The 12,360-nt window shown below is 41.7% G+C and overlaps 1 protein-coding gene across 1 annotated transcript in view; it reads right to left on the reverse strand.

Annotated features, from left to right (window-relative positions):
• The window catches only part of LOC126248425 (antifreeze protein Maxi-like), a 96,149-nt gene that overhangs the window by 12,719 nt on the left and 71,070 nt on the right, over positions 1–12,360 (reverse strand). The window contains exons 2-4 of the mRNA XM_049949393.1: positions 4,945–5,475; positions 2,189–2,431; positions 1,113–1,219 (exon numbers count right to left, since the gene is read on the reverse strand). Of these exons, the coding sequence (XP_049805350.1) occupies positions 1,113–1,219; positions 2,189–2,431; positions 4,945–5,475 (881 nt within the window). The remainder of the gene's footprint in view (positions 1–1,112; positions 1,220–2,188; positions 2,432–4,944; positions 5,476–12,360) is intronic.

Here is a 12,360-nt window from a genome sequence, read left to right on the forward strand (position 1 = left end):
AAATGAGACATTAGTAGGAATGAGAATTTGTTGATTATTAGAAGTAAACGTACATTTTTTAGAGAATGTGAGGAAATCTGTATACTAAGCAATAGGATGCTAACAGTTAACCACCAATCCTGGATAGTAAGGGACAGCAGGGGACATACTGAACAAACAAAAAAAGAAAATTCTGCAGCACAGGACATACGCAGAAGTAAAAACTGTACGAGCTAGATAATAATAGAAGAATTCACCCAGCTTCTGATCCACAAATCGTTATGAAAAGTAGGCTTTTTACCGGACGATATGAGGGAACCCGAGGCACGTCGTACAAGAACTGTAGTTGGTAGAGGCTATAAGATGAGATATACAGCTTTCACTTCTTACAGTAGGTGGTGCCACAAATGAAATCCATTGTCGGGAACGATAACTGCAGGTTTGATGCGGATGACAGGTAATAAACAAACGTGACATCATTCTACAGTTCTTTATATACACAACTGACCGACTGATTTGTAGATGGTGGTGAACCTGGAAGAAGACCTTTAAAATTTTATCTCAGGAATGAAAAACATAGCATAAGATTTGAAAAACATTATCATTCGTCAAGCCTGCAAAGTATTTTATTTGGCTGGAAGGGCAATGCGGTGGGGGGCGGGGGGGGGGGGGGGCGAAGGAGGGAAGTACCTACAGTGTGAAATCATATGTCAGAAAAAGAGAACAGTAACACAATTCAATAAAAGATACGGTTTGCTGTTTGACAATCTCTAGGTTCAATAGAACGACATCATTACCTCAGCCACATTCTGTCTTCGCACAGAGGGACGGCCGCCGAAATCACGGGAACATTTGGATGTCAAGCTGCACAACTACTTTATATTTAGTACGGCCATCTGTAAATTGTGAATTCGGAATACCTGAGAAATTTCTCTTTCGTAGTAGGTCGAAATGTGATGTACACGGCTTGGCAAAGAGTAGATGAACTAGACCCTCGGAAACTGTGGACAATGCTTCAGAATTCCGATTCAGTTCTAAGGAAATTGCCAAAGCCCGCGTGACAAACGATGCCGTTACGAAGATGGTCTCTGTGAGTGTGTGCGTGTTGTGTCAGCTACAGTGCTCTTACTTACCTCTTTCGTATCACCCTCTAGTAATGGTATGGAATTGAAACGCTCCTCAAGTACTGCTTGCTCAGGTTCCTGTGCTAAGACCACATCAGCATTGCCTGTATCTCCACCTGAAAGGAGAAACAAAGACAATGTTCCGATCAAGAAACTTTCTTCAAGTTCAGCTCATTTCTTCACGATGCTGTAATGTGTAAACTAATGAACATCTAACTTGGAGTTGCTTTTATAGATTGAGCTACTAACATATAGGGTATGTACAGTTGGTTTGGGCTTTTTGAGACGTCTTTGGCTTTACACATATGGTAACATGGTGGACAAGATTCGTTTCAATTATTACAGGCGAGAAGGGATTTCAGATTAGAACAGTCTTTGTAGTGTTGTCAGCGTGGGCAGGAGTTTAAGGTATAGGAAGGCTCCATTGCGGATTAGGTGGCCAGTGGTGTCTGCTGATTTAGCGGAAGGACTAAACAGGTATAGCTGTGGTTCTTCTGAACGCAAACTGATGCAAATTTCAAGATAGGGACTGGAATTTATTTCCCACATAACCTTCTCTACGGTGATCTCAGGGTCTACCCCACTAACCAAAACAGTGAGGTTTGGTGGGCAGTGAGGGAAATGTGGCTTTGACGTGCAAGGGGCAGGACAGTGAAGGTGGCCTGGGTACAAAGAGGAGACCTACTAGCGTAGGTTGTTGTTCAGATTCGAATCAGGAGATTTTATGACAACTGAGTCTCTCCGGGAGATTCTTTTGAAATAGAGTGTTTGATTATGTATTTATGGATTTCTTGGAGGGAAGTCTTTGGCTTAGGAATTTAGCTTCTGATTTGGGTAACAAAGGAGTAGGTTTTTGGAAGATTTGGTTAAAAGTATCGGTAGATGTATTGTTGATGGATGGTTGAGAGAAAGTATTCTGAGTGGGTGTGGCGTCCCTGTACTCTGAAGCCCTTTACCGTTTGAGATTTTTGGCCGTTTTGGAAAGTGGTCGTGTGCACTGATACTTTTCGGAGGCTTACTAGGGATATGGGATGAGGTTTGTAGGGCGGTGCGCGGTATGATGTAAGTATCTATGCGAATGTCACCTAAAGCCGGCGATGCCGGTACTGTGGTGACGATGAGAAACCCATTTGGTACTGCAGCTGACGGTGATGTGTTTGCAAGAGCAGCTGGTTCTGTTGGTGGCAGTGTTGATACTGGTGGTAGTGGTGGTTCGGCTGATGGCTTGGGCTGTGCGGCTGCTGAAGGCGCTGGTGCTGATGGTGATGCCGATGTCGCCGATGGTACTGATGTCGCTGCCAATGCTGCCAATGCAAAGTGGTCTGGAGCTGAAAAAGTGATAGTCCCCGAATAAGTTGACTAGTATAGAATCTTGTAGAGGAGGCTTTAGGGCAAATTACTCTGAAAGAAAATCAGAGTAGCATTTGTATAAGAGAGGCCACGTCAGCTCAGAGTTACTGTTCACGGCACAGCGTTAACGAGATGTAGCAGGTCCGAAGTATCACCCTTACTGAAAGTGTGTGTAGCTTTCTACTCAGTCGTCCTATTTCAGTTCTGTTTCATTGAGGGTATAAAGGAAGATAATTAGAATATTAGTGTGAGTAACGTTTTCATTGACTTACACAACAGTGTGTTAGAAATCCATATCAAATACGTGACTATATAATGGTTTTCCTTGTAAAACGTTTACCGAAAATTAGCAAAAAATTTATATACTCAGCGTTATTCAGGAATTTCCGTCAGGGCGCTTACAGTTTATGTTATTTTGTAGTAGAATGTGAAAGAAATTTCTGACCGTCTTTGTCTCTGTACTTTTGAGGTTAGACATACACGACGCCGAGTCACATTGAACAGCTGTTTTATAGGTTAGGTCGACCGTAACGAACTCTGTTGCTTTTTTTTATCAATTAAATGTATATGTACCAGATCCTTTATTATTAATGTGATGTTAAATTTGTCTCATTTTTGTAAAACAATCTGCGGATTCGAGTACAGCGACTACTAGTACATCGAAGTCACAATCCACAGAATGGAAGAAGCATGCCTGGCCAAATATGGAATTCAAGAAAGAAACAGACTGAAGCAAAAAATCAAAAGTCGCTGATTTATATAACACAGTAGGCAAACAGGAATTGTCGTTGGCCAGTCAAATAAGCCTTCGTTACTCGGATGCCTCTAATGCTGCCAGTATCGTCAATGAAACCGTGGCAGAGCCACCACTGCAAACTCATAAATACAAACCAGCGGTAAAATTATCAGCAACTCAGTATTAAAATGTCTGGCGATGATGCATTTTCCGAAGTCGTCGAGGGAAAGTTATCTCAATATCAGCACGTTATTATTACAGATTCAATGAAAAAACACAATCGTCATATCTAACCCACTTACGAAAATATGGTAGAAGAAAAAATTCGGTGTTACCTATCGGATACATACATAATCTAGACTCGTGCCGAAGTCAGAGTACAAACATGCTTAAATCATACATTAGAAGGAATTTTATATGTTCAATGTGAGGTTGATTTTAAAATGGAATTTCATAGTTTTTCAGAGCACAAACAAAAGTTTACTGACGGAAGTGATTCGGACGCTAATGTTTTTATTACAATGTTGGTTCTATTACAACTAGTTTCTAGACAATTTATTACAAAAGAAGTTGTGATACACTCTACTTTAAACGAGAAGAAATATACTGACGATCAAATTGTGTGCTACTTCGTCTGAAATCACTTACGATTGCAAAGTAATAATAATCCATTATTAAACATTTTTACAATGATGTACTACATCATCTATGCGTTGCTACCCGTGTATAGCAACGTCAAAACATTTTAATACTCTCGATTTTGTAACAGTTGCGTTCAACGGAAGGAAAAATCGTTTTGAGATTCGGGAAAAAACAATTCACAAGGGATTTCAAAGGCACCTAGGGCTTTTTGTTGACCGTTCACAAGGTGGGTATGGATCCTCAAATGATAGCATCACTTCTCGTTCTCTATTTGAAAATCATCAGTGTTTGCTCAAAAACAGGAGCTGGACGAAGATATCCTCCATCTATTTCACGTTACCTTGCAGGTCAGCCTGAGCATCGAAAAATTAAAAAAAATATTGTCGTGATACTATGGAAATGTGCACAGACAATTTTCCTTGGTATTGCATGTCTACGACAGTTCATAAAGTCTTACCGCACAGTGCCTAGATATCAGAATCAACAACATTGGAAATAGGTCATTTATCTGAAATTGCTCAGGAAGCCATAAATAAGGACAAAAAAATATTGAGAAGAGTCATCCAGGAAAAAATCATGCACCAATACAATGGAAGATGTGTTACATTTCTCTCCTGCTGTCTTCAGCTCCAGCCTGACCAAAATAAAACCCAGAAACCTTGTTTTCGTAAGTGGGTTAGATAAGAGCATTGTGTTTGTTCATTGAGTTTGTAACAATCATGTGTTGATATTGAGATAACTTTCCCTCGAGGACTTCGGAAAACGCATCAACGCCCCAGAGCTTTTGATTTTTCCTGATTATGAGTCTGAAAATTTTCTAGGAATTCCTGATAAGTATGATACTGACTTTGGTTTTAAACTTTATAGTCATCCCATCACTGAGAGCGACTGATTTTTATGTTTTCTGATTTTAGTTTTTTAACTGTACATTTTATTTCATAATAGCTGAAATCTCAATGATTTTCAAAAATATCAAAATCATTATTTGCCATTTTAAATTTTGAGACTGTAATATGGAATTCGTAATCAGCAATCTAACATACCCTTATATACCAGTTTACGTTTAAATGTAAAGCTTTTTCTATTTTTGGTCAAAATTTGTAAGATACAGACCACTGTATGATGGCTGTGCTGCTGCTGATGTCTGCAATGACGGTCCAGCTCCCAATGACGATGCAGCTGCCAACAGTGGTCCAGATGCCGATGATGGTCCGGCTGCTGACAACGGTCTGGTTGCCAATGACTGGCCAGTTACCGAGGATGGGCCGGCTGCTGAGGACGGACCGGCTGCCGACGATGGTCCGGCTGCTGACGATGGACCAGCTGCCGATGATGGACTGACTGCTGACGACGGTCTGGTTGCCAAGAAATGTCCGGTTGCCAACGATTGGCCGGCTGCTGAGGATGGGCCAGCTGCTGATGATGGTCCAGCTGCTGCTGATGGTCCAACTGCCAAGAGCAGTGCAGCTGCCAATGATCGGCCAGCTGCCGAGGATGGGCCGGATGCCGAGGATGGGCCGGCTGCCGAGGATGGGCCCGCTGCCGACGAAGGTCCTGCTGCCAATGGTGAGCTGACTGTTGATGACGGGCCGGCTGTTGAGACTGGCACAGAAGCTACAGCTGCTGCTGCTTTTGCTCTTGCAGCTGAAAAATTCAAAGTTGTGATTAATATTGTGCCACAATGGATGCACAAGTGTACAACAGTTGAGAACATAGACACAGAGACAGAATCAATACATGTGCTGATACAAGCAGTTACTGAGTAACTGTGAACAAAGTATGAGAGGTGTCTAAATAAAACCAGGTGGTGACTAGGATGGAAGGTACCAAAAGAAGGAGCAGAATGTAATTTAAATCTCAAACGAAGTAAGCCAACGTCCACTGATAAAGAATGTTCTTCTGCAGCAACCCATAGAGGGGATGGGTCAACTCAGTCTCACCCGGCGTAAATTCGTATTAGTAAGCAATTTCCAAGTCAAAACAAGGCCCCAGGAGTAGACAACATTCCATTAGAACTACTGATATGGCCTTTGGTGAGCCAGCCATGACAAAACTCTTACATTGGGTGAGATAGATGTATGAGACAGGCGAAATATTCTCAGACAGCAAGAAGAATATAATAATTATAATCCCAAAGAAAGCTAGTGTTGACAGGAGTAAAAATTACTGAACTTTCAGTTTAATAAGTCACAGCTGCAATATACTGACATGAATTCTTTACACATGAATGAAAAACGTAGAGGCCGAACTCGGGGAAGATCAGTTTGAATTCCATAGAAATGTTGGAACATGCGAGGCAATACTGACCCTACGACTAATCTTAGAAGATAGGTTAAGGAAAGGCAAACCTACGTTTCTAGCATTAGTAGACTTAGAGAAAGCTTTTGACAATGCTGACTGGAATACTCTCTTCCAAATTCTGAAGGAGTCACAGGTAAAATACAGGGAGCGAAAGGCTATTTGCAATTTGTACAGAAACCAGATGGCAGTTGTAAGAGTCGAGGGGCACGAAAGGGAAGCACTGGCTGAGAAGGGAGTGAGACAGGGTTGAAGCTTATCTCCAATGTTATTCAGTTTGTATATTGAGCAAGCAGTAAAGGAACCAAAAGAAAAATCTGGAGTAGTAATTACAATCCATGAAGACAAATAAAAACTTTGAGGTTGGCCGATGACATTGTAATTCTGTCAGAGACAGCAAAGTACCTGGAAGAGCAGCTGAAGGGAATGGACAGTGTCTTTAAAGGAGGATATAAGATGAACATCAACAAAAGCAAAATGAGGACAACGGAATGTAGTCCAATTAAATTAGGCGATGCAGAGGGAATTAGATTACGGAATGAGACACTTAAAGTAGTAGATGAGTTTTGCTATCTGTGAAGCTAAATAACTGATGATGGTCGAAGTAGAGAGGATATAAAATGTAGTTTGGCTTTGGCAAGGAAAGCGTTTCTCAAGAAGAGAAATTTGTTAACATCGAGTGTAGATCTAAGTATCAGGAAGTCCTTTCTGAAAGTATATGTGTGGTGTGTAGCTATGTATGGAAGTGAAACAGGGACGATAAATAGTTTAGACAAGAAGGGAATAGAAGCTTTCGAAATGTGGTGCTACAGAATAATGCTGAAGATTAGATGAGTACATCACGTAACTAATGAGGAAGTACTAAACAGAATTGCAGAGAAGAGAAATTTGTGGTACACCTCGAATAGAAGAAGGTATCGTTTGGCAGGAGACGTTCTGAGGCATCAAGAGGTCACCAGTTTAGTACTGCAGGGAAAGGGGGAGGGCAAAAATCATTGAGAGAGACCAAGAGATGAATACACCAAGCAGATTCAGAAGGATGTAGATTGCAGTAGTTACTCGGAGATGAGGAGGATTGCACAGGATAGAGTAGTATGGAGAGCTGCATCAAACCAGTCTCTGGACTGAACACCAAAACAACACCAAGCAATTTTACTTAAAATGCCTTGAGTTCTTTCACATTTCTAGTGCCAGTCAGAGCTACGACTGTAGTCACATGATAACGTAGACGGTTAACAAATTCCCGTGAAACCTCAAACTCCAAATACAAAATTGATGTTTGAAAAATTAATTTGACCAAGTTGCATTTCAACCCTGCAGTATGTAACACCGTGAACAAGGGCGTAAGTTACGTAAATGCTCTTCCATGGATGAACCCATCACGAAGTCATCAAGGTAGTTGATGCACTCCGGTATGTACAGTCGTGGACAAAACGAGCGAGACCCCTCGCCTTTTCGTTATGCTGATCCGCACGGCTTTAAAGTCTGCTACACAGCATAACAGGCAAGGCGACGAAGTGCTACCAACATACTATGCGCAGGCGTGAAATTGACAAACTATCTGAACTTTTTTAGACTGTATTCCATAATTTGTAAGACTATATTAATGCTGATTAGTGTGTTAAATACAACACGTAAATATAAGACAGAACTGAAAGAACAAACGCTAATTGGTATGAACTGGACAAATAAAAATGAATTTCAACTTATCGAGATGACTTAACTGTTTCAGTAAGACAAAGAACCCCAGATCGTTACGAAGTAGCAAAATATTATCCGCATTCGGCCGCGAAACGGTCTGTGTCAACGTTCAGACCAGTCATACTGGATTACCGTTGCTGACCTACCATGAAAGTGTGCAAATTTAGCAATGCGTGAAGATTCATAACGAAATTCAGTTAAAAATCATTCTGTGCCACGCTTAAGTCAATTCCATTATTGACAGAAGCGGAAAAAGGAGGCAATAACATGTATGAAATTCTACAAGAGTGTCATATTGACATGCACAGGCCGCCAGTACAGAATAAAGGTAGCGATAAAACGTATTGGGTGCGCGAGAATTTCTTAAAATTGCTTTACTGATATTCTACCTGCCTCCATAGAGATTAGAACCGAAAACAAACCAGACCTTCCTTTCACTATGCTAGCAGACAACCTAGGCAAACAGCCCTCTATTATTACCCCAGACATGAACAAGCAGGCAATTTCGAAATGAAAATCTGCAGTTTCTGTTGCATAGAGCTTTCTGGACTCAAAAACATGAATTTTCTTCCTTTATGTCACCGCTTATGTGACAATCATTCGGGATGTTTATCGAAATAACAAATTACTGTTATTAGAGAGTAAATTTTGTAGGATAATTCTGCACCACCCCAGGAAATAAACGGCTACATAGCTGCCAAACGTATTCTGCATTGTTTCGAATTCTCCACTAGACTCGCCACAGCCAGAAAACGTTCATTAGCAGAAGTGTTTCTTAAGCTAGCTAGCAATGAGAATGTTCGTACTTCTAAAACGCGGTGGCATTAATACTGGGATGTGAATTACCACGTGTATAGGCAAATACATTCTATTTGCATTCCTGTAAACGTGATTTGGATCGAAAACGTAGCTACGACTAATATGCTTATGTATCGACAGCAACTAGAACATTTCGAATAAAGAGTAGCGGGTGTTATTTATGCGGCCCTCATCTTCAGTGTTTTCGTTGTTAGGATTTCGTCACCTAAACCGGTAAAAACGGAACCCTACTAGTCTCACTTTCTTGACCGTCTATCGGTCTACCCAACCCTTAAAACCCGTTTACCTCCAGAACGGGTGGACATAATAAGCGGAAATGTATCGCACTTCTTGCTGTAACCGGTCCCATGCTGGTGTAAAAAAGTGAGCTTCTATGTCAACGCAATCAAAAGATACGACGGTTTATGTAAAGAAAATTTACGCGAAAGGTCAAAAAATGGCTTCAAGAACTATGCGACCTAACTGCTTAGGTCATCAGCCCCTAGACCTAGAACTACTTAAACCTAGCTAGCCTAAGGGCATCACAGACATCTATGCCCGAGGTAGAATTCCAACCTGCGACTGAAGCAGCCGTGCGGTTCGTCACTGAAGCGCCTGGAACCGCTCGGCCACCGCAACGCGGCGAAACCCTACTCACCTCATGTATAATGATAATATATACTGTCTAGTGAGGATAAACTGTATTCGCCAGCAACTCAGATCGTTTGCTCACGGAACTTTTACGTAGCTACATTCAAACTTTGTCGAAGTCGTCTGCAATATCCATTACAAACACCCTAGGAACTTCGTATGCGATATCCACTTCTGAAGACGCTGGCAGATACTGCAGTACTATAACAAGTAGGTGGGAATTTATTGTTATTGGTCCACGCATGACACTTTATTTCAATATCAATTTAACGCGCCTAGGTGTTTGTAAATGCCTGAAACTATTGAACAAAAAGTAAATAAACAACAAACGAGCCGGCCGCGGTGGTCTCGTGGTTCTAGGCGCGCAGTCCGGAACCGTGCGACTGCTACGGTCGCTGGTTCGAATCCTGCCTGGGGCATGGATGTGTGTGATGTCCTCAGGTTAGTTAGGTTTAAGTAGTTCTAAGTTCTAGGGGACTATGGCCACAGCAGTTGAGTCCCATAGTGCTCAGAGGCATTTGAACCATTTTGAAACAGCAAACAACTTCGATGTTTAAATCAAATGAAAGTGACATGTCGTAATTAAAACATAATTTCGTCGTTACATCTACATGACTACATCAACAGGATTTCTTGGCAATCCGGACTTACGTGCCTGGCAGAAGGTTAGGGTTATTTCTCTACCGTCCCACTCATTAACAGTGTGCGGGAAAAAGGACCACTTAAATCTTTTCTTGCGAGCCTTGAATTACATTATTACTATGGTTTCTTCCTGTGTTCCCGAGGAAATACCCCGATCTTGCTGAAACTTCGCTCAGTGAAAGCGGGGACAAAATAAGCGAACACGTGTCTCGGCTTATCTGCTTACACTCTACCGCTTCTGAGAAAACGACGGTCAAAGTTTTCAATGCGCTGTTACTATAGTGTAGACACCTCTTAGCGGGTAAGCATTCAACTGGAGCGGTGGCTCTGCGGCTACCATAGCGATTTCTGAACTTTGCGCTGCGAGTTCGAAACCCGGTTTTTCCTTTTTTTTCCCCTCACTCTCTGAATTATCTACGAATGTTTATTCCAATTTATGTTGAAACACTGTTGTCGTTATTCGTCAGTTAATTTACTGTGTAAAGAAATAAGTTAAAAAGGGAACACACAGTGCGTAGTGGGGCGATCACTCTGTTGTAGAAATAATTCAGAAGCCAAGATCGCTTAAATATTGTTTACTGGATAACCGGTTTCAACACACTAAAGGTGCCATCATCGGATCTGAATGTAGATTAACATTTATAAAATATTTGGTTATAACGATACATGAGGCAGCCCAGATGATGTTAGATCAGCTTGTCTCATTCGTTTATTACTTTTTAATTCATTAATTACACATAAAGTTAATTGGCGAATAATGACAACATTATTTCAACATAACTTAGAAAAAAACATTCGTAGATAATTCTGATAGAGAGGCAGGAAAATAAAATAATTAAAAAACCCAATATGGTATCGAACACGGGAATCAGTGTTAAGAAGGAACGACGGTAGCCACCGCTTCAATTGCGTTCTCGGCTGCATAAGGTATCTACACTAGAGCAACAGCGCGTTGATAACTTTGACCGTCGTTTTCTCAGAAACGGTCGAGTGTCTGCAGATAAGCCGAAACACATGTTCGCTTATTTTGTCCTCTCCTTCACTGAGCAAAGTTTCGGGACAATCAGCCTATGACATTTGGCGAGTTCCCCTCGCTCATCGAGTCGCTTCTTACGCCCGGCGAGAATTATGTATGCCTCCGAGTAAACTGCGCCACCTGGAAACACGGCGAGCGGGGATAAACACGTTTTCCTTCTTATAAGGCAACCTTCTACACATAATATTCACGAAGTGTTCTTCAGGTTGCCTCAGATATTTCAGAAATGTTTCTTGCGTCAGGCCTGCCGCATATGCAAAACGTAAACATTTCATTTCATGTAATATTTATCAGGATAAGACATGACAAGAGTGGACCAGTCACTTCTGAGAAAAATTAGAGATTCTAAGTTGCTCCACTATGTAATGACACGGGCACGGGCTTGCGATCTGTCTTTTATGCCATCGATTTCCGTGTTACACATACTTGGCCACTGCGTTGCGGCTGCCATCTTGGAGGAGGCAGTCTGTTTCCTGCCAGCGCTGTTTCCGCAGCCAATATTAACCGCGACGAATCATTCAGTCAACGCTAAATGGCCCATCTGGCTGAGGCAGACAAGGGCGCTATAATACTCCATGCAGAGGGATCTTCAAATGCCGACATAGCGAGAACTATGGGTCTTCACAAGTCGACGGTAGCCAGGTGGATCAGACGAAAGGAAGAGAGTGGTAACTTGAATGGGAGGCCTCATGGCCGTCGCCGCAAAACAACGCAAGCTCAGGATCAGCAGATACGCCGTTTCAGTGAGAACCACCCATTTGTCAACGCACGACAAATCAGCAAATTCATGAAGCTTGGAATGAGTTACTTGAATCTCCTAGTTCTGTGGCTCGAGTTGTGGGCTCAATGCCCAACAGACTTCCAGCTGTTGTGGAAGCCAAAGGAGGCTATACGCGATTTTTTTTTACAGACTTATGTTTTATATAATTTCAAGGAAACGCAATAAGTGGAATGGGGACAAACAAATTAATTCACAGCAAGATATGTAATATTTAATTTGATAAGAGAAGAAATACTCACCTTATATATTCATTCAGTCTCTATAAAATACGTGACACACGTGTGTATGCAAGAAGGGTACAAAACAGTTCAGCACAAAATAAAAATGTTGAGGAGAAGCTCCCCGATGAAGACGTAATTGCAGAACAAAGGTTGGGCTAGAAGGAGAGGTAAGGAGGCCCGAAAAAGCAGAACAAAATCAAATACCCAATAGACTTTGAGTAGTTGTCGCAGCAAAGGGCGGTTGGTATATGCGATTCGGAGCAACTGTACAAGAATAGTTTTATTTACTGATTTTTGAGGCTTTATTTTGTGACGGCTAAACAGTGCTGCATCATGAGACCCGCTATTTTTCCACATGTGGCTAAACATCAGAGCTGAAAAAATTTTGAGAGGTACCGAAG

The sequence above is a fragment of the Schistocerca nitens genome, chromosome 3 (assembly GCF_023898315.1).
Source record: "Schistocerca nitens isolate TAMUIC-IGC-003100 chromosome 3, iqSchNite1.1, whole genome shotgun sequence".
Lineage (NCBI taxonomy): Eukaryota > Metazoa > Arthropoda > Insecta > Orthoptera > Acrididae > Schistocerca > Schistocerca nitens.